The sequence below is a fragment of the Gymnoscopelus microlampas genome (genome assembly GCF_963454915.1).
Source record: "Gymnoscopelus microlampas genome assembly, chromosome: 20".
In the NCBI taxonomy this organism is placed as follows: domain Eukaryota; kingdom Metazoa; phylum Chordata; class Actinopteri; order Myctophiformes; family Myctophidae; genus Gymnoscopelus; species Gymnoscopelus microlampas.
In genome coordinates, this window is record NC_139957.1 from 32834363 (window position 1) to 32858688 (window position 24326).

Sequence of the window (24326 nt, forward strand, 5' to 3'; positions counted from 1 at the left end):
CACACTTCTGTGTATTCAGCACATCCACGGAATGAGAATGACCCTCCTCTTTTGCATAGCTGCCGTCGTCACTACACTACACTATCACCCGCTTGATTGTCAGGGAAGGCGCTATTCATCACTTCCTCTCAAATCACTGATTTGTAGTACAATCAAAAAATCAGCACAGTACACAAAGGGGGAACTCATTTTTCTTTATAAAATCCTGATTAATGCCTAATTTATGCTCCATGGCACGACGATGTCGCTCGCCTAAATTAACTGATTTTCCAGCTAACAATGTGCTGCATCGCAACACGTTGTTAGCTTGTAGATCGCTGAAGAGAATTGGTGTAGAGGGAAACGAGGAGGCCCAGTGTAGACCCCTCGGGGACTCTGGTCAATGAAGTATATAGGGTTTACATGGTTGACAGACACATTTTAAAGTGCACTTCTGTATTACCTTCTCACAGAAGCATGCCACCTTTAAGGTGTTACCATGACGAGATGGAAAGAAGTGACACTTGGTCTGTGGTCGCGGTAAGCTCCGCGGGGCCCGTCGGCTCAACACCGCGTTCAGACCCGGGGTCTGGAGACGGTCAGCGCTCACGTGCCTGAAGTCGCTTACTTACTGTCATTAGCGCAGAAAGGTCATAGTACGGAAAAAAATCACCTAATTATAACTTTAAAGCTCGAATGAGGGACAGTACCCCACCCCCTCCGCCACCTTTCCTACTGTCAGGCTCTGGTCGGCTTCAATGTCCACCAAAATAATCACATTATGGAAAGACTGAGCCTAGTTCAGACCAAAGATTCCCAGTGAAACAAAACCGCTTTAAGCCTGATCTGTACTTGGCCATACCACGGCGTTGCGTGTTGCCTGCCGAAAACAGGCGATCTGCAAGATCTGTGTCACATATGCGATGCGTTGTGAGCGAAAAATGCTGCAGCGAAAAATCGTAGTGATTTACTTACCCCTTAAGAGTAGACGGCATCAGTTCCTGAAAATGTCTAGTCTGTAATCAAAATGTATTTGATCATAGACTCACTGACATTTATGGAAGCAAATCTAATTCACTAACTAGAAAGCACTTACTCTAACACTAATTACTGGCGCGTTCATGTCACTAAATGTGGTTGAAAAACGTGTAAGGGGGAAAAAGTGCCTTCCAAGATCAGCAGGCCGCTTACGAGGGATCTGCCTATAAGACCCTGTGTCGACTGGCTGTACTTTCCTCTCACTGTATAAAGGAGGAAGTGATCAATAGAAGAATCAAATGTCAGGGGCAACAGGTTTTTCCTCTGATCAATGGAAAGGGATCAGAGCTTAGAGCGAGAGGGAAGAGCAGATACTATTGAGAGATTACATTGACATCGCTTAGTGGCAGATGCTCTTTTCGCCCTCTCTCTTCTCCTCTCTCTCTCTCCTCTCTCTTTCACAACCGCACACACACACACACACACACACACACACACACACACACACACACACACACACACACACACACACACACACACACACACACACACACACACACACACACACACACACACACACACACACACACACACACACACACACTAGGGATGCCACAATCTGACCTTCAGCCAATTCGAAATTCGGACAGCCCTGGCGAATATTTTTCGATTATTCGACGGCGCCGTTTTTTGAAAAATATTTTTCGAAAAAATATATATATATTTTTTTTTTTAATTTTTTTTTTCTTTTTTTTTTTTTTGCTCCGGTTTTAGCATTATCACGGTCATTTCCGGGTTACGCGGCCCAATTATTAGTTAGGTTAATGTTTGGGCTGGGATGCTTTCCAGCAGGGGCCTCAGTGCGGCTGCAGAGTTCATGTTTGGGCTGGGCTGAAACAGTGAAACGCTCTGAAACTGTGGCCATTTACAATTATTAAGACTATAATATTACTATTATTAGTATTAGCATATATTTTGATTGAAACTAAGGCATACAAAAGTAAAAAGTAAAAAAAAAAAAAAGTAAAAAGTAAAAAAGATTTTTTTTTTTTTAATAATTAAAAAGAAATATATATTATTAAAATCGAATTTTAAAACTCATTTTCGATTATGGAGACTGTAACGAATATTCGAAAATTCGAATAATCGGTGGCATCCCTAACACACACACACACACAGTTACACACATAAATGGACGTACACATAGCACCGCCAGGCCAAGGATAACACCTGACATTTGTACTGCGGTTAATCTTTTCTTTTATTTTACTAACCCCAGATCTGAGCGGCAGTCAAAATAGCGTTAAAGCCTAATTTAATGGCCAACGTTGTTAGCTTGTAGATCTGTTCCTGTCAGCAGGCGACACCACCGTGCTATGGAGTAGATAAATCAAGCTTTATTTGTCCACAATTGTGTCTTCACAATATCACTCCACTGTGTGGGAGAATATAGCCTTAATGCTTGATGTATGCTTCGCTGCGCAGAAAAAAAATAGCAGATCTACAAGCTCACAATGTGTCGTGTTCTGACGGGCTGTGAGCTTGTAGATCAGCTATTTTTGGCACTCGACGCCGGCGCGCAATGAAGCATAAATCAGGCACTGTAGAGAGAAGCGCAGAGCACAGAGCAGGGATGGTAACCAGTAACCTGCTCTATTCCCTTGGCTGACAGGTGAGATCATTGCAACAGACACGAACATGTGCCTAACAAAGGGAACAGAGGCTGGCTAGGGGCTGATACACTATACACTACACCCCCCCCCCCCACCCCACACACCTCCCAGCATGTCATTCTTATTAGCAGGCCAGTGTGCAAAGAACAACCACAAGCCCACAATAGCACACCTCATAGTCGCATATTGTACATACAGCCAAACCGCATGTGCAGTCAGTGAAATGCTTGACATATAAATGGCTGCATGCTTCTGCAGCACTGGCCATAAAGTAACTGAGAGACAAACACAGACTGCTGGCTTTGATGGTGTAGTAGGAGCTACTCATAAAGTCAGGGAATGATCTAGGTTTGGTATGTCATATTATACAGTAGAGTGGACGGACCAGAATCCTATCCATGTTATTGGAAGGGATTTTCAAGTCTTGTAGAGCTTTCGGCAGACGCACACCGTTTACATAACCCATTAAAACCGGGAAAGTGTCAGTGTCATTTTAGATTTTAGCTATATATATATATATAGCACATTGGTTGGCTATTAAAAAATAGCAGATATACAAGCTCACACACGTCACTTCGTGCCGTGCTATGAGCTTCTAGATCTGCTATTTAATCAAAACATTTTCAAATGTGGTCTGCGGCCAAATACATATAATTTTTGGCATGAAAAAGTTTGAGCACTACTGATATAGCAACATAACCCCCAACATAAGAAACTGTTAGGATTAAGAAGACATTTGTAGAATCGGCCTCAGATCTTAATGGGTTAAAGGACCGTACCGGCGTCAATGCATATCGTCTATTGACAGTTTCGGCCATATAATTGAACATAAACATCGACCATTTTCCCATTAACAGCTTTATTTTTACATTTTGTGTTTGTCGACATTTTCTCCATAGTGAAAATGTAAATGCATTAGAATAATGGAGTCAATGTTGGCTAAATATCATCGAGCAGATACAGTAAGTCATGGAATTTGAATTTCATCCATAAATCAATCTTTTGTCCAGGCACTACTTTCAGCTCAACTTTTCAAATCAATCTGCTCTTTAAAATGCATTAAAAACGCAACACTAAGTTAAAAAGCGCTACACTACAGTAAGATAAAACGCGCCATAAAGTTCAATGTGTTGGATTACCTATCTCAAGCAATTTTCAGTTCTCCACAAATTGATTTGCATGCCGTACTAAAATGAATGGCCTCACAGAAAATCAACATACCATGGTACAGTATGCTTCAAAACATTTTGGACAGTAATGTCAGGTATAGCCTACAGTGAGTTGTAGTCAATGGGCTAACCAGGCTAGATTGCTGCTATGGTCCTTTAACCACTTACTGTACAGTAAACCCTATACTTTTTCCCTCTACACCAAATCTCTTTGCTGAAAATTGCCAATCTACGGGACGCAATGTGAACTTGTAGATTGGCAATTTTCAGCGAATGTTCGCCTAAGAATAAGGACGCTAGGGTTCATGTGGTTAATATGTAGTGGTTTTTGTCATCTATTGAATTTAGGTTTTTCAGTGCAGACTGTGTTTCACAAATAGCCTGCTACTGTACATAGTGTGATGATGGTTTGTTTTAATTACTCATGCAGTATGAGTAGGAGGATGTTACCTCATCAGGGATATTGTACCTAACGTGTAAATGGAGCACATGAGGAGAGTGTCAGGTCGGCAGACCCCTGGGGTCAGCAGATATGGGTGTGGGGGGCCAAACGTGTGACCATTTTTCCGCTGCCCTCGCTCATCACCACTCGTGATTAAAAATGCTGCAACATGCTTACAAGCATGCAAAGCTGGCAACAGGGGCCCTTTGAAATAGTGCTGACGGCAGTTTAGTGGGGGCCGGCTGCCTTGAAAGGCAGGGTTCAACCATGCCTTACCATGTGGCCTTCTGATTTTCCCAGCTAAAATAGGGTCTGCCTAAGCCCCCCTTGGCATTGCCAACCATCCCCGACATCCTGACACTTTCCCCCAGGGAGAGACACCCAGAACAGGTGAGGGGCTCAAAATAAGGGGCCCTGCCCTGGCCTGGGCCACACAAAGTGAGTGAAGACAGGCCCTTTTGTAGGAGTGTGCTTGGAGGGGGATTATTATTGTTTTTGGAGAGAAAGAAGAGCCCTGGGTCAGCTGGCCCCAGCCCCCACCCTGAGGCCCGTGCTAATCCGTGCACAAATGCCAGCGTTGGCCCGAAGCCCTCTCTCGCAGCACCGCGCTTTGAAGAGATGATACCCGAGCTCGCCCGCTGCCACCCTCGCTGCACGGGCTGATGTCGTAGACGCCATGACACCACGAGATTGTCTTTGGATGTGGGGTGGCGCTCGGGCCTTCTTCACACGCTAATAACGCATCTAATGTTTACGCTAGATAGAGTAACGGCGATTGGTCAGGGCTGTTAAAGAAGTGCAAAGGCCAGACTCTTTGGCCGGTGACAGCGAGTGGAAACCGTCTCGCCGCTCTTCCGTCACACATCCTCTTCGTCTCCGTCTACGTCCGGCCCAGTTGGACAGTCAAATGAGACAGGATAGTGCCAAGCATTAATTCCTGTCAGCATCTGTTAATTATGGCCGGGACTGCTCTAATTAAAACAGGCACCCATGTACCTTGGAAATCCTCGCGCTGGCTTTGTGCGAGCTGACACAGCCACATGATTCAACCGGCAGTGAGAGAAAGAGAGAGAGAGAGAGAGAGAGAGAGAGAGGGAGAGAGAGAGACAGGATCGTGGACGTCTTAGCGAGCCAAAGCGTGTCCTGTCCACCTGGCAGCAGCTGAGCTCTTCAGGAGAGACGGAGGAAACCGTAGAATGCACGATTAACAGCGAGAGGAAATTTCCATGCCTACAGTTACAGTACCATCACAGCTGAGTCGGAAAGTTCTTAAGCACTTAAACCCAGGCACCAAATGGAAGATGTTCAAAGACTATTCTCATGACCTCTTCCCTAACACAACATCCTCGGTCATATTAATAATGATTCATTTTGTGCTTCAACCTGATACTGTGCATGTTAAATTGCAAGGGTTTTCTCTGCATTTTTCTTTTCTTCGTCACTGAAATGTACGTGCCAACAGATGATCCCCCAGTGCTCGCCGGGGATGATGAGCCTCTGTTGGGAATTGTGGTTAATTAGGTTAGTGGGTTGTCAGCGTCAGGAAATTGACAGACAATCCTAATCAGATTTGCGTTTCTGGGGAATGAAATAATTTATATAAGTAGAAATAGAAATCTCTTCATTCTACTGCTACAACTCCTCCCCCATGTATACGGTCTGAGAGACAGTGTAAGATAAGTGGTGGAAATGAAGAGGAGTGTTTGCATAAATCCACAGTTGAATTCCTCTTTGTGAAATGAAGGCCCAGTGTTTTTATATTACATCATCTCCTTCCCTTCCGCTCCTCAACCCTGCCGACCTCCAATCACCGTGCATGATGGGACATATCCAAACTCATCCTCTCCGAGAGCTCTAGGCTGATGGGCAAATTGTATTAGGCTCATTTGCAGTGGCCACACAATGCCTAGGTTTGACACCGTCCTCCCTGTTATAAAGTGATGAAATCATCAAGAAAGTGCTCCGGCTGCGGGTGTTGTCCGCGCAGAGGACGCGGCGGATTGGACAAATTAACCCCTTCCCCCGCCACCGGCATCTCATTGAGGGCTTTCTCCATTACCCTTTAGTGTAAATTTGTTTGCCAGGTTACATTATGCATACGAGGCGAATCGAAGGCATCGTCCCTGTCGACGGGATTAAGATATCAGGGCCTGCGTTCGGGAGCACTCACATCACGGAGGTCCAAATACGGGGGGGGGGACGCGGGATATAAATGTTTGCATACGATCACATTAAACAAACAAATACCGAGCCGAGTGGTATCAAATAAATGCAACGGCACAGATGAAATATTTTAACTGTGTTGAAAATTAATAGAATAGAAAAAGACATCCAAATGGAAACATTCTTATCAAATAATGAGATAATAAATAACTTATGTTATGATGAGGCCAGCTTGACATTTACAGTATCAGCGTGGGACCTGGCGCCCTAGGTGTGGCTGGGGGTGATAAGGCGTCGCTGCGACTTCTGTGGGAGAGGGGTGAAATAAGGGTCTTTTATGGGAAAGCTACACCTTGCTATCTATCTGTCGTAAGACAGTGGATGTGCTGTACAGTGGGTATGGGAGTATGTCCTCACTTGTAGCCTGGTTAAGTTACAGTACACACACACACGCACACACACACACACACACACACACACACACACGCACACACGCACACACACAGTCACACACGCGCATGTTTGTATTACTATACTTACTCCTTGCATGCTTACTATGCAAGGACATCAACATCTTAGGACGGGCGATTTTATTAATGCTATTTTTGCTTCTTCCTATTTGGCCATTTTTAACCCTAACCTAAAAGCCAAAAATAGCAGATCACAAGCTTGTAGCTTGTGAGCTTGTAGATCAGCGTTTTTTCGGAGCTGGAGCGCAACCAAGTATAAATCAGGCATATTCAATCCCTAACCCCAACTTCTAAATGCCTAATCCTAACCCTAACACCAACCTCTTGGTGTTAGGGTAAGAGTATTTTCCTAATTATAAGCCTGACTGTAAAAAAAAATATATTTTTACCAAAAAAAAAAGGCTTTCTCTTGTGAGGACCAGGAAAATTGTTCTCACAATGTCTCTTTCTGATTCTACTAGACTTGTGGGGAAATTTGGTAATGTAATGTACAAGTAATCACACACACACACACACACACACACACACACGGACAGACGGACGGACGCAGGTAGCTGGTAGGAAATTAGCATGCAGTCTACCTCACCCCAAAAGCTAAATAATTAGAGGGCCAGTCTGTGAGATCATTGACCCTACATTAAATATTCATATGTTTAGACCTGCTCTGGGCTCAGCTGTGTCACAGTAGACCAGGCAGGCATGGACCACATATGGGAACGCAGCCGTACCCCTGACGCGCACGCACACACACACACACACACACACACACACGCACACGCACGCACACCATTAGCCTGTCACTTTACAATACTCACGTGCACATGCACATGCAGACCAGAAAGCATGGTGGTCACTCGCATTGCTGGATTTACATACTGTGTGATCCGTCTGTGTGCAATTGTGCTGTTCACATCCAGTCGGTGCAAACCTTTCATTTCTGATATGGTCAAGTCAAATACATTTTATTTATAAAGCACAACAACCAAGGTTGACCAAAGTGCTGCACAACATATAGCAAAACATCTAATGTTACACAAAAAATATACAACAACACGTAATAAAAATGACGCTATAAACTGAGAACAATGGAGGTTTAAGAAAGCACCAGAGCCAACAGCTGCCGAACAGAATCACTGTGCCAGTGTAGAGTATAATATACACTGTTTATGTTTCAGACATACAAAACTTCCTTTTGCATTTGCATGTACAATATGCAGTATGCATTCATCGTTGTGGATTCCTTATCAACAAGTATACCGTCAAGCACATGTTTGCCTGTAACACTGTAACGGGGCTAGACAATTCACCAAACATAATGTTATATTGAAAGCAACATTTAGAATCTATAACCGACTTAATCTTGTTCAACGAATCGACATGAAAAAAATCTAGCGACTATATGGATTAGTTAGTCTGATTAACCACTTAATCCCTTTATTAAACTTCGTTGTACAATATAGTGGCGTGCAAAAATAATGAAAGTAGATGATTGTACAGCAGATCTGCTGTTTTATAGCAAAAATAGCCAATCTACAAGCTCACAGCATATCATGATGCACATGTGCCGAAATTGTGGGCTTGTAGATGGGCTAAAGTGGTTCCACCTTTTAAGGCTATATAAACCTAATTCCGCTGGGGACCCCCTGGAGCCCCTTCAAGGACCCACTTTGAGAGCCACTGCTTCTAGCACAAACAAAGTTTTTAATCATTCTAAACTTGTGTCCCAGGTGTGCGTCTGGACCGAGTGCGAGGGGGACGACAGAAGTACAAGCGGAGGTTGGACGCGGAGAACGCCCCCTACCTGGGCCTGACTCTCCCCCCTCCCACCAAAAAGCCTCGTGAGTACAGCCCCTCCTCCGTCACTACTACCCCCTTGTCTCCCACCGCCCCTTGTCCCTCCTCTTCCTCTGCCCGGCCAGCGAGCAGGTAAAAGTACTGAGGCTATTCTAGGCACAGTCTCACATTCATTCCCCTGTCTGTCTGTCTGTCTGTCTCTCTCTTCTCTCTTCCACGGCAAGGACTAAGCGAACCGTGTCGTGTCATGAAACGTATTTCACGGGTTCTCGATTTGTTTCCATATCACTAGTAGTTCTCAAACCTTTTTGTGCCAAGGACCCCTGTAAAATGATATGTATTTTGGTGGCGGACCCCCATCTGAAAAGGTTTTGTGCCAGGGGACCCCAGAACAGAGGATTTGTCAAAATTATTCAAAATGTTTCAAACACTTTCAAGATTTTTAAAGAACGTTCAGCAGATGTGCAAGCTCGTGACATGCTATGAGCTTGCCTATCTGCTATTTTTGAATAGCCAACATATAAAATATGGATAAAGGTGTTAAAATGTTTGTGATGCTGTAATAACAGATTTGAGAGCCACTGCCATACACTACGACTCGGTTTCACATAAGGTTCTCAGGCCCCCCTGCTCAGGAGGTGGCACTAACTCTCATTTTTATGAGGTTTTTATTAAACGTTTAGTAAAAACCACCTTCAGGGGTGGTTTCTGGTTATAAACAACGTAAACAAACAAACTATCACAGAACTTGATGGGTTAACTGGAAGGTTTCAGGTTATGGAATGTTCTGGGTTAACTTTTCGTAGTCAAAAAGAGCTCTCGCTCTCTCTCTCTCTCTCTCTCTCCATATGTTTGGATGGCTGAGAGTTCCATAGTGAGAAATGTAGGCCAGCTAGTAGATCTACAAACTCACAGCCCACAGCTTGTAGCTCAGCTTTTTTCGCTATTCGCCTTATGACGAGGTATACAGGCAAAACTAGGGCAGGGCGATCAATTTCACGATTGTTTCAAACTTTTGCCTTGATTACGATTAATGAACGATTATTTATTTTGAATAGTGAAAATAGCAGACCTACAAGCTCATAACGCGTTGCTATGCGTCGCGTTTTGAGCTTGTAGATCTATTACATCTATTATCATCTATTCTAACAATTTTTGTATGCCACCATTGCACAACTTGGTTAATCCCATTAAATCTATAAGGGTTCGTTGATATAAAAGAAAGAAAAAACCTGCTTCTTGATTATTCGATTAACCTACATGAGCAAGATTAAGTCAGTTATTGGTTCTAAATATAGGTTTCGATAGATTTTCTGTTTTCCATTCGGCAGGTAAAACGGCTATTCTAGGCCAGTCTCACATTCCCCTCTCTCTCTCTCTCTCTCTCTCTCTCTCTCTCTCTCTCTCTCTCTCTCTCTCTCTCTCTCTCTCTCTCTCTCTCTCTCTCTCTCTCTCTCTCTCTCTCTCTCTCTCTCTCTCTCTCTCTCTCTCTCTCTCTCTCTCTCTCTCTCTCTCTCTCTCTCTCTCTCTCTCTCTCTCTCTCTCTCTCTCTCTCTCTCTCTCTCTCTCTCTCCCCTCTCTCTCCCTCTCTCGCTGCTTGTTTGGACAGCTGAGAGTACCATAGTGAGAAATATAGGCCAGGTATTGTTCCGGTCAGAGCTGAATTATGATAAGTCTCCGAGCAGATGACCGATATTAAACGGTGTGGCAGTGTTCAGGGACACCGGTGCCTCACATTCTCACGTGCACTTCTTTCTTTTTCTGTCTTTTCTTTTCCGCCCTCATGCACACTGCGGCGATAAGCGTTTTCAGTCCACTCATGCTAATTTAACCGCTTTCAACCTGGCGTCCCTATTTTGGCCATGTCATTTAAAACCCATTAAGACCTGAGGCAGATTCTACAAATGCCTTCTAAATCAGTAGTTCTCACACATTTCAAGATTTTTAAAAAATGTTCAAAAATAGCAGATGTGCAAGCTCGCAGCGCGGCACGAAGTGACGCGCTGTGAGCTTGTACATCTGCTATTTTTGAATAGCCAACGCTAACATCTAAAAGGACACAGATGCTTTCCCGGTTAATGGGTTATGGCCAAAAAAAACAAAAATGGTTGAAAACAGTGAAAATAGCAGGTCTACAAGCTCACAGCTTATGGATCAGCTATTTTCGCTATTCGTTATGACAAAGTATATAGATTAAACTATGTCTGTCAATTTGCATACTGAGAGAAAGGGGCAAAAACTCTGAAAGACTGCAGTGGTTCACAAACCATTTAATTTCAAGGGTTCCAGTTGCACACTCTCAGAATTACAGACCTGTAAGGGTCCATTTGGAACCCCCTCAAGAAACCCTGAGGGTCCCTGGAGCGCACTTTGAGAACCACTGCACTAATGAACCCCTTCTCGACAGATATTTCATTACATTTCATCTCTATTTATTCCATTTATGGTTTTACATGATAACATTCATTTACTTTTTTCCCCTATTTTTATTTTACATATTCCACAAATGAAAAGGAAGCAGACCCATGACCCCAGATTTAACCCTCTCTCCCCACCTTTTCACCACATTCTCCCTCCACAGTCACAAAGATAGTGTCTCATTTATTGGTGGCGGAGCCAGAGAAGATCTACGCCATGCCCGACCCCACCATGCCGGAGAGCGACATCAAGGCCCTGACCACGCTGTGTGACCTGGCCGATCGGGAGCTGGTGGTCATCATCGGCTGGGCCAAGCATATCCCAGGTACACATGGATGATGTCACGCTCCTCTTCTCTACCCTCCTCTCTTTACCTCCCTTCCCCTCTTTCTATCCTTTCCTATACCTTCCCTAAAAAAAGAATACATCAAAACAATTTCTCTCTCTCTCTGTCCTTCTATATCATTCACGCAAAACATGCACGCATCCACGCGCACATGCAGATAATTAACGTCAGCAGACCACATACTGTAGACTGGGCATGTGTGTGAGAGAATCGAGGGGGGTGGGGGGGGCATCTTTGGAAGAGACAAATCAATAGTGCATGTCTAAAATCCCCGCATTGAATGGGGAGGGGATAGCAGAGGTTGTGCCAACGTATATAGTAATCACAAGGGAGATTTAGAGCAGAGCCGGGGACCCGCCCAATCAAAGAAGACACCGCATCTCAAAGCATGCGCACATGCACGCAGCCCCACACACACACACACACACACACACACACACACACACACACACACACACACACACACACACACACACACACACACACACACACACACACACACACACACACACACACACACACACACACACACACACACACACACACACACACACACACACACACACACACACACACGCTTCCATTGAATTATTGATGGGCATAATCATGTTTCTTCTCCGCCCCATAGACATTCTGATAGACGAGGTGTTAGGTTATAAGGGGCTGTTGAATTAAGGATACAGCGCCACACGTCAGCACAGATTTTGCTTCCTTCAAGGGTTTTCCTCTGATTTTGACAGAGAACACATTGTTTAGCTGCTTGCTTTTTGCAACCAAAGCAGATTCTCCCTGATCTTGAGTTTGACCCCCGCAGCCAACCACCCCCCCCCCCCACCCCCCCCATAACTCTATAACGTTAGATAGGTGAAGAGTGAAGACATGGAGAGGAAACGCGCTAAATGAATGTGTCCCACCAACACCGCCTCCCCACAACAACCCCCCATTCTCATCAGCATAATGGCGAATTTATACTTTGTCGTAGATAGTGTGTGAGCGCGTGACGCGTCTCTCGCCAAAATGTTCATACAACAAAGTATAAATCAGGCACAGAAGGCATCTGTGCCATTTTGTATTGGAGCTATAACCATAATTTTATACTTTGGCTAATCAAAAATAGCCCGTGCTATGAGCTTGTATATCTGCTATTTTTGAATAGCCAAAGACATCTAAAATGACAGAGATGCGTTTCCGGGTTGAATGGGTTAACTTGAACGGGGACAGAACTGTCAACACGCGAGACCACCGTGGCTGTAACGCACCATATACCGTATACACCCACACACACACTGTATATTCATTCATGTGTGTGCGTGCATGCACATGCACACACTGGTCAGTGTGTCTGTGTATGTAGCGGGGGCCAGGTAGGGTCCACTTCATTTTTATCTCATATATCAGTGGTTCTCAAAGTGGGCTCCGAGGACCCCCAGGGGTCCTTGGGGGGTTTCCAGGGGGTCCCAGGCAAAATGAGGAGCAGTTTAAGCACTATTTAAGCCCTATTTCTAAAATAGCGAAAATAGCCAGTCTACAATTTTCCCTATGACATGCAAAAATAAATACAAAATAATGAAATGAGACAATGTAGTGTAATCCAATGAGAGACTGTAGTGTCCAATCAGATCATAGGTTTCTTTCCACCCACCTACAGTGGAGACGGTAGAATTCTGTAATCTAATCTAACATAAAAGATCTTCTCTTATGGGGGTCCCTAGCTGGCACCAAATCTTTACAAATGGGGGGGGGGGGGCAGTAGCTTAACACATATACAATTTGAGGGTCCTTGACATGAAAATGTTTGAGAACCACCGTCATATCTCATTTCATTCAGAAGATGACTCGAAATCCCAAGTCAGAGATTTAAGACGCTCAATTTTTTTTCTTATTCCCAGCAAAGTGGTAGTGGACTTGAGCTGACCTCAGGCGCGGTGCACTGCACAGCACACGCCGAACCCACGGAAAGGTATTAAGAGTTTTCACTCAGAAGGCGGAGGGCGGGCGGGGGGGGGGGCATTAATCAGGTCCAGATCTAGTAGTAAGGAGATTAGTCATGGATACCAGCCCCAAACCCCTGTGTGTCTGTCCCTCCTCGAACCCGACCGTCTGTGTCGCTTCCGGCAGACACTGCACGGTCAGCAGCCTGCCAGTTTAACCAAGGAGGCTTAGGCAGGGCTGGATCACCACTGACCCAATAACATGGCATTACCCAAAACATACCACCTCTCCACTCGCACGCACTCCGCGACACAACAAGGACACATGACACAGGTCATTTGAGGTGACCGATTCACAGACAAGAGTTGTAGTTGTTAACAGAAGCTGTACTTTTTTTTTTAATGAATAGGATTATGATTGTCTTTTTCTATGTCTATCCTGCTATATTATTACTCAAGGCTAGATACATGTATAGCCGTTTCCTTTTTAACTCTGGCCTTGAATACATTCAGCTTCCATTCCTGGTGTAACATTACACATACATCATTTAGTAATTCCTGGTTTAACTTTACATCATTTAGTATTTAGTATCATTTAGCCCGTTTAATATTGTTGTACTTCATCAAGGGTTTTGTGGATGGCCTAGCTTCTAAGCACCTTCAGATTAATCAGATTATCATGATGACACTTATTGTGTAGTGAATTTATAGTGTCCAAGATCTACGCAAATCGGATTTGCCACACTCACTCTGAATCTATCCGTGGTGATCGTTGGATCTATGAAATGCTACTAATGCTAAATGTACTTTCCATGCCATAGATAGGACTGCCAAGCATAGTCTTCCTACAGTACTTCCTGTTCTCCTTATTACATGACCACTAATTGACATATGCCATCAGTGGTCATATGACAGTCATACTGTATGACACTTTAGGGTAAATAAACTGACAAATACTTACTGGTGTTCAGTGGTGGACAGTAACGAAGTCCATTTACTTGAGTATTAGTTTGTTTTGGATACTTCAGACTTTCACTCCACTGCATTTTAAAGACAAATATTATACTTTTGACTCCACTACATTTCTAGGAAGGGGGGAAAGCACATTATGAATTAATCACTTAAGCCCCATTTTTTTTTTTTCTGGAAAATCATTTTTTGCGAATGTCTAAATTTCAATATAGCAATGCATTGATATTAAAAAGAAAATGTAGTTTGTAATTTCACTCTGTAAGTATGCCACTACTTTAACTCAAGTTCAAATTTGACTGAGCAACTGTCACTTGTAGTGGATTAATATTTGACTAGGAGTATCTATACATTGACTCAAGTACCTGGGTTGAGTACTACTGGTGCTACATGACAATGAATTGAAACTGCAGCCGTAATCACAGTGCTTTTGATCATAGTCTAGAATTAGATAATTAAGTGCATGTTCTAAATGATATGAGTGTGAGATTGTTTGAAATAATCTTTTAATATGCAGCTTTGTCATGAATAGAATTAGAACCATTCATTCCGTCACCTGCAGTTACGCACACACTCGCACATCACACACACACACACACACACACACACACACACACACACACACACACACACACACACACACACACACACACACACACACACACACACACACACACACACACACACACACACACACACACACACACACACACACACACACACACACTTCTTGTTTTTGATTTTGCTTCTCAACTGTACTTGTCACCCCCCCAAAAAAATCTTCATTGTATTGTCATTCCATTTAACTTTCCCCCTGCTCTAGTAGTATCTACATAAAATGATGATTTGATTCTAATTGTTGCGTTTCAGTTGAGCTGGAAGGCTGGTCTGTTATCCCTTTGGATAGTGTGTGTGTATTAGGACAGAGGCTCTCCTCTGGCCATGAAATGGCTGCATAATTGAGTTGTACATGGCTGAACCTGATCAGAGACGGTTCACTGGCTGAGCGAGACTTGGTGCACTAACCCTCCATGCACCAGCGGCACCCCAGGGCAGTCTACCATGCTCAGCTTCTACTATATTTCTCCCTCCATCCGCCGTGGGAGAAGAATGGAAGGAGAGGGGGTGGGGGGAGGGTGGGGCGTAGAAAAGTGCTGATTGCATTCTGATAGATTTTTGCGGCCGTTGGCAATGGAATTAAAAAGATTAACAGTTCATTATGAAGTAGACCACATTGATTAGGGCATTGACAGATGGGGCCAATGACCAAGAAGGTCCAAATTTAACAATTTAGATGTCAGGGAAATCGACACTTACGTTCTTCGGATTGATTTTTAATTGGCCCTTTTCATGGCCAACATCTGAAAAAGTGCTTTGAAAGCGGTGTAATTTTCAGTAGAAGTAACCCTATCGAGTTTTAATTGTAGGCCAATTAGAGAACGGCAAACCTGTGTCATTATTAGACTGAATCTCAGAAGATCTGTTGTGAATTCTGCCAATTCTGCTCAGTGGAACGGGAATATGTGCCAGTTTACAGTGGGTAATATTGGGTGTCGTGCACTGAAAATAGCCGATCTACAAGCTGAAGCTCACTACACGTTGCAACACGTTGGTGAAAATAGCCGATCTACAATCTCACAACACGTTGCATCGCAACGCGTTGTGAGCTTGTAGATCGGCTATTTTCACCATGTGACACCAGTGTGCAAAAACATCTGGCTTCATCTACAGCAATCTGGCTATTTTTTTTAATACTATGCCATAATACAGTAGGTCAACAAAATAGCGATTTTCGGCGAAGACATTTGGTGTAGAGGGAAGCAAAAGAAGGGTCATACTGGGGTTTTAATTGGTTAATGCAGACAAAAGCATTCTTACACAAGTTCACCGTTAGCGCTCCGCACGGCCCTTTGCCTTCATTTTGAATACTGCCGTTGATTAATTGATAATCACTGTGGAGCCTTTTGGCCACTAGTTTCTGTCACTGCTCCAAATAGCACCGTGGAGCAGAGTGTAACATGGTTGTTGCCCTGAGGGGGGGCTAGGGTCATTAAGAGCAGCGTTGGAGGACGATGACAGATGGCTTGTTGTTCCTAAGGTGCTAACAACCTTTGACACACATAACAGACCACTGTAGTGTCTACCCCTCCGGTCACATTCCGCCCCCCCCCCCCCCCCACTCCCCCAAAAGCTACATTTCATTTCTGTCCATGACGTTTAGGGACAAACTAAGTACACTGACAGCAGCATCTCTATACTGGAACCTGTTTATCTCCTCACCTTTCCCTCTAGTGGTGGTGGTGATGGAGGGGAGGGGGGGTCCGATTAGGGGTCGACCGATTATCATCCAGACTGTTATCGGCTTTGATATTCATTCTTTTTTCATATTATCATCATTGGCTGTTTGGGCCATTATGCTGGCTGGTAAAAAAAAATGATCTCCTTTTCATGAGATATACCTGCTTCCTCGTATGTCTCGTTTAGTCCCAACATGGGAACTAGGCTGATTTCATTCTTTTGTTAAATGTGGACCTGTAAAGCCTTTTGAGACCCTAAATATGACTTGGCTCGACTTAACTCCATGCACTTTGTAATTTAATCTAAGTGCTTCAAGTCTCAGAAGTTTATTGTTTTTTATATATTTTTACACGTATTAATTGAATCATGTCAATGTAATCGTAACACTATCAATGTTTACATTGACTTTGATAACATATTGGTGCAATCGGCTCACTTTTAGATTCCTTATAATCAGTATTGGCAATCGGTCCTGAGAAAACCATATACGTAGTTCGACTCCTATAGTACCAACACGAATGGCCCCAAACTCCTTTGCTGCCCCCCCCCCCCTGCCACCCGTGTCCCCCCTCCCCACTGCAGTACTCCACAGACCGTGTGAATGTCTCGGACCGTGTGAATGTCACGTGCACGGTGCATGTAGACATCGCTATGCTGCTGTGTACAAGAGGCACTCACTGCGTTAGACGCTTGTCACCTGCTGCCACGGCTTCCATTCCAGCTTCCCAGGCCAAGATGTTTACCGGCTGGGAATTCTGGTTCTGAGGCTGATGAGACCCTGGAACATGTAAACAATGTCGTACAAGTACATTACAAGAGGTTTAAAATGGGGATTTGATGCATCTTATCTTGTTTATTACCTATTAATAGGCAAGACAAGTTTATTTGTATGGCACCTTTCAACAAGGCTTTTCAAAGTGCTTTACACAAAATGGGGATTTGATGCATCTTATCTTGTTTATTACCTATTAATAGGCAAGACGAGTTCATTTGTATAGTACCTTTCAACAAGGCATTTCAAAGCGCTTTACACAAAACATGAAGAGCTTTAAGACAAAGTGCAAAGAAACACATTGTAAAAGGACATTTACATGCTATTAAAAATAGTTACAAAGTTTAGAGAATAGAAAATAACAAAGATATGAGAATACAGACTACAGTGCAGCACAAGAAATGAACCAAGAACCTCAAAAAAAGGGAGCGACAAACAGGAAAGTCTTCAGCTTTGATTTAAAAGATCTGAGAGTCATAGCAGACCTGCTGTATGGTGCATACTGTAATATACAATTAAGAGATTTTTTCCCCCCCTCAGTTTAATTCCAACTGCCTACTAATTGTTTTTTGTATCCGATTTAGGCCAGGTGAATCTAATGAGCTCTACTTGTTTGCATCGTTCTATTCATTAATACGGGTCTTTTGGGAGCGTTCATCATCATCTGCTTTATTGCATTTCAGTTCATCCGCTCAGCGTTTGACAGACAGCCACGCGGTGTTCGTTGTTAACGGAGGAGGGGAGGGGGGGGGGGGGGGCAGCGATGTTAAAGAGAGATCACGTCTCATGTATGTTGTCGTGTTTGTGTCAGCCCACCCCGCCGCCCTGCAATCCCGCCCCTCCGCTCCCCACCCACCCACCCACCCACCCAACCAACCATCCATCCCTCCATCCATCCATCCATCCATCCACCCGCCTATCCTTCTCCTCGCCTCAGCTTCTGTTTTCGCTCTGCCATTAAATTGTGAGATCTACTTACTTACTGTGTTGCCAGCTTGATCCCACTCAGGCTGCGTAATCTCCTTGTAATAGAGTGTGAACAGTGCCGGGCAATAAATCAGCACCTCATCAGTGCACTTTATTAAATATAGACACCAACAGACAGCTCTTAGTATATTCAATTTAGCCTCTGACGTAGGCTTCAACACAGGAGATAAAGATAGATTGAGCAATCAGGTGGATGCCGACACCCCGAAACCTGGGCCGGAAAATGCAGACAGGAGGAGCTGAGGGGAGATTGAGATGGGGTTGGTGGGGTAGGGCTGGGCAATTAACCGAAAATATATCGAAACCGACATTTAGAACCTCTAACGGACTTAATCGTAGAATAATCCAGAAGCAGTTTTTTAAATATGTATAGTTATATTTTTTTCTTATTTACAAATCGATATACCTGAAGATCATCCACAATGGAATTGAAACGTCAGTTTTGTAAATAAAGATGTATCTTTTACCGTCTTTGGTGTGCAGGCTCTACATTTTTGAGGTGATATACAGGTGATGCACTGTACGAATTGACAATTTTCTTTTAATAATAGACTAAATCGTTTGGTCTGTTTAACCACCTAATTATTATATTTTTATTATACTTACTTTGTTATAAAATGGCGGTGCGCGAAAACAGCGATTGAATAACATTGTGAAAAAAGCACACTCAGAGCACGTCACACAGTGAGCTTGTATTGTAGATAGATTTTCATCGTTCATTAATCGTAAACAAGGCAAAAGATTGATTCATGATATTGATTTGAAGTCATAGCCCAGCCCTATGGTGGGGGGTCTTAGTGACGTAAAGGAGGCAGATACACAGGCAGAGGTGGGGAAAGGTGGCAGGAAAGGGACATCTGCTTAGCAGGGTGGAGGAGGCTTTGTTTAGTTCAAACATACATACAGTATAGATGCCAAAATTACCTGTAAGGGTTCCATTTGGTTCCATTTGTTCACTCTCAGAGTTAATTAACAATGGGGGATTTTACTATGTATAGATGAGTAGTACATATACTAGGTGCAGGCTCCCATTTATGTCCATTAAACCATTCATTTACCTAGATTGCATCTTTATCAAATAGTCTGAAATGATTGCACGTGTATGGTGCTTTGTGTGATATTTTTGCATAAAGCCCTCTGTAGGAAACCGTCTAATGTTGATGTGCCTTTAAGCCACATCATCAGCAGAGCGCCTTCCCTCATTAAGCTGTGTTGCTCGTTGGCAGCAGAGATAAATTATGTGTAATTATGGCAATGATTAAAGCCTGATTCCGCCTGGTCTTTGGGGCTAAACAGAGATATATAACGTCAGTGGAGGGCAGTGGGACCCTGGGGAGGGCTAAAGACTCACGCGCAAGGGTCACGAGGTCAAAGGGTGCAGATTAAGACATGGGGATTACTGTATTTAACGTTATTCAACCCCATAACGTTCACAGGCTGATGGTCAAATCACCCATTCCCCAGCTACTTACAATGGGATAATGGGCTGGTTATCGTGTCCAAAAGAAGCAGATAGCTAGCTTCTCCTTTAATAGCGAGCAGCGAAGCTGAAAAACACAGGAATAATTGTCAATCGTCAGCCTCCGTTTCATGAACCAAATTTCATTTGTATTGACATGGTTTTCATCCCGCGTGTAACAGCCTTTGTGTCATCAAATCCATGTGCGGGGAAAGGCTCGCAGCAAACCGAGCTGTTTGTGCTGTACATGTGGCTGGGGTTCGGGTCAAATTATTTATGTCAAGCGCAGCAATTTATTACCAAGCTGGTATTGATTGGGTCCTCCTGACGCTGTCATGTAAATTCAGGAAGAATCATGGTCGGCAGCTGCAAGTTACACACATGCACACACACACACACACAATATCACTGGGGACACAGACACACCGCATCAACACACTATACAGTGTCCCCCACACTCGCGCACATACACACGCATCTATGGGCACCAACACATATCTCTCTCACACACACACACACACACACACACACACACACACACACACACACACACACACACACACACACACACACACACACACACACACACACACACACACACACACACACACACACACACACACACACACACACACACACACACACTTATGGATCTGCTGTAGATTTTCCTTCATGAATTGTTAAATATATCGGTTACATATTTCATCCTGTGAACCATACGGCCCAAATCACAGGAGCCTGTACAAATCACAGGTGCACCCCACCCCAAGCTATTCCACTACAACCCACCCACCAAACACTGTCCTCTTTTTTAAGGGTATCGTTTAAAATAGAAAGCACTTTGATATAGAATAAGCTTATGGCGAGAACGTGATCGCTCAGCTGAGTTTGAAGAGAGGGGGGGGGTGGGGGGGGGGAGAATAAAAGGATGAGTTGAACCTCCTGGGTGCTGTTAGGGGCAGTTCTGCTTCAACTGCAGCCTGGAGAGCACTTGGCTTGGCCTGGGTGAGATTGCCTCTGGGCACAAGTCTTCAGGGCCCGCTTGTCCTTCTGATAGCAAGCCATGATAGATCAGCCCCTGTCCAGCCACAATTACTCTGTCTCCCCCACCCCTCTCTCTCTCTCCCCCTCTCTCTCTCACTCTCACTCTCACTCTCTCTTCCGCTGTCTCTCTCTGCTTTCCTTTCACCACTTTCAACCTGGCGTCCATATTTTGGGCATGTCATAATAACCATTATTCTAAAATTAAAAAAATAGCCGATCTACAAGCTCGCGACGTGTCGTGACTTTGTAGATCGGCTATTTTTTCTATCCGTCTTACGACGAATTACATAGGGCTCTCTCCCCCTTCCCCCTGCTTGTGCTCTCTGCCCACCCCCTTGCCCCAACCTCTCTCTGCTCGCTCTCTCTCTCTCTGTCTCTGTGTTATCTCTCTCTCTCTCTCTCTCCTCTGGCCCATATCTCCTCCTCTCTTTCTCCTCCATCTTCCTCTCTCCCTCTCCCTCCCTCCCTCTTGTCTGCTCTGTCTGATTGAGGGTGAGTTACGATTGGGTCTGCAGCTGGAGGGGGCCACCATGCCTCGTAATTACATCTCTTTTTATTACCCGCACTAATGGCCCTCCGGGAGAGGGAAACAATAATAAATTAATAGAATATGAACTCCAGCTCAACAGAAATCTCCAACATTTCATTTTGGGGCCCGTCCTGTGCTCTGGCAGATGAAATGGTGTGCTGATTAATCTGTGTGAGGGGTTTTGGAACGAGCCGTCTGTGGGGTCTGGTCACCCCCCCTTCCCTCCCTTCTCTTCCTACAGCCAAGGGCTTTTTAGGGAGATAAAGGCAGAGAGGATGTGGATTTTTTTGGCTCCCAAGTTGGTCTTTACGGGTCTTGTTTTCAAATTGCGAGCAATGAATTATTTGAAGCAGTTACACGGCGGTCGGGCTGTGGTGCTGCTGTGTAATGTTGGTTATCTGTCACGTATTTATTTGTTGACGTTGTTTCGTCCGGATCGGACTCGTATTTCAGTGATGTGCATGTGCAGTACAGGAGAAGATTGCATCTTTGAAAATGCTTTTTTTTTGGTGAATTTCCCCAGAGCAGGGTGCTCAACTAAAAGTGAACAAAGGGGAAAATGTGCATAGTTATTATCTCCTGGCTGTTCTATAGTCATGTTTACAAGCCTTTCAGTCCGAGAGATCTTCCCAGTGCGCTTGGCAATGAAGAGGAAAGGGCCTCTTCAACCGCGTGGACAGGCCTCTCCGATTTGGTCAATATTGTGTCATGTTTGGTCAAACCCCGCCAAGGCAGTGGGCTGGAAATGAAGATGTAAATATTGATATTTCATTAGAGGAAATCACCCACTCCGACGGCACTTAACCGGGCCGCCTTCAGAGCGCCGCGGCCTGAGCGCAGTGTGACCTGCGGAGTCGGGAAGTCACTTCATTACTCGATTAAATTGAGTGGAAAAAGGCGAGGCAACGACACGAGATCCCATTTGGAGCGATAATTTAGGCCCTGAAGAGAGGGGATGGAGCAAAGGGGGAGAAAACACCACCTCTCCTTTCTCACAACACCGGATTAGATTCACTGACTTTTAACGTCAAAGGTAATTGCTGTGCTCGGTGTGTGTGTGTGCATGGCTGAGGGGTGTCTGCTGTATGGGAGCGAACTGGAAAGGAGCACCAACAAGCCCTGAACAAGGCCTTCACAAGGAGCTGTCACATTGGGAGCAGCGCTTTAGTTCCGCCTCAAGTGCTCCTTGGCAATAAAAGGCTCGGCGATTGTGATGCCAACCAGATAGTAAACACCACCGCGGCCATGCTTGCATGACAATTTCCCCTTTGGCCAGTCCATTCTGTCCAAATTAATGGCCAGGTATGGAGACAGGGAAATTACACAACTGAAGATGTTAAGATGCATCCTGGAGATCTGCAAGGGTCAGGCTTATTGAAAACAGTCAAATGCTTCGAGTGCTTCGGGCAGTTTGCCCAGGTTGATTTGGGTGGAACCTGGGCTGGACGTTCCTTCAGAACCCTGTAACCACGTCCGGCAGCACCACAGCCGTTCTGTGTGTGATCAGAGCACTCCATTCTACTGACTATTGATTCCCCTTCACAATGTGAAGGCCCTCACATTCTGATTGCAATCTGTTAATTAATGTATCCTCCGGCTCTTCCCCTCCTGTGGTCATCACCACGATAAGAGAAATTGAACACACAGGTACCCCCTTTTCTCTCTCCTGTCTCTTGCTCTTCTTCGTTCTTTCTCTCCCTCTCCCTCTCTCTCGATCTGCCAATCTCTCTCTCTTTTTCTCGGTCCTGCGTCTTTCTCTTTTTCTCTCACTGTTCCTCATCACTCCCCTCTCTCAGCCAGCGTGGTCAGTTTTATCGCTAAAATGTGTGTGTGCAGACGCGAGCGCGTGCGCGTGTATGTGTTTGCGGGTGTCAGGCACGAGGGAGATTAACATCAGGCCGGTGACTGGGCCTCAATGAGATCATTTATATTTAAGAGTAAACATGGATGGTGAGGCGTGGCGAGCGCCCTGGTCAATACTGTAATCTATCGCCTCTTAATCACAGCACGGCAGAGAGCGCGGCACACAGCAAACTTGTAAAAGCAATCATTTTAATCAGGGGCCGAGCTGAAGGGGCTAATATGCTGTCAGAATGGGACGCCCACGGGCACACAGCACCTCGACTCTCTGCACGGGGGGGTGGGGGGGGGCTGGAGGAGGAGGGGGGGCTTCACGCATTTTATTGACAGCTGAAGGGTAGTACGAGAGAAAAAGGGGATGAGATGGCTATCTGTCTATCTGCTCCACTTTCTCTCTCTCTCTCTCTCTCCCTCTCTCTTTCACCACTTTCGCTTTTCACTTTCCCCTTTTTAATTTGTTTGAATTTCCCTCAGCTCATCTTCAGAGGATATGGTGGTCTGTTTTGTTTAACGTTCTATTCTTAGCATATGTAGAGGTATCCTGGGGGGGGGGGGGGGGGGGTGAGAGTGGTTTGATACGAACCAGTCAATTTCAGCTGCTGTTTTAGAATGGAGGGCAGGGTTTCAGCAGGTCCTCCGGCTGGGGTTGAACCACATGAACCCACTGTGGGTGCGGGTGTGTGTGTGTGTGTGTGTGTGTGTGTGTGTGTGTGTGTGTGTGTGTGTGTGTGTGTGTGTGTGTGTGTGTGTGTGTGTGTGTGTGTGTGTGTGTGTGTGTGTGTGTGTGTGTGTGTGTGTGTGTGTTTCAGTTTCTATGTCAGAGCGTCTGTTCATGTTTGTATGTGTATATGATTGCAAACACACAAAACACACACCCACGGGTTTGTGTATCCATGCATGTCCGCGTGTCCTGTGTGTGTGTGTGTGTGTGTGTGTGTGTGTGTGTGTGTGTGTCACCTTCCCCTGCACGGCAACGAGTGCATGTCATGTCCTCAACCCCTCCAATGAGGGTGTGCTAAACGGTGCTAATCCCCCTCACACCAGT

At 44.8% G+C, this 24326-nt stretch overlaps 1 protein-coding gene across 1 annotated transcript in view; it reads left to right on the top strand.

The window, feature by feature from the left end:
* The window catches only part of esrrb (estrogen-related receptor beta), a gene marked incomplete at its 5' end in the record, with an annotated part of 58121 nt that overhangs the window by 27899 nt on the left and 5896 nt on the right, over nt 1-24326 (top strand). Inside the window, 3 exon segments of the mRNA XM_084044488.1 lie at nt 8602-8762; nt 8764-8800; nt 11250-11411. Of these exon segments, the coding sequence (XP_083900614.1) occupies nt 8602-8762; nt 8764-8800; nt 11250-11411 (360 nt within the window).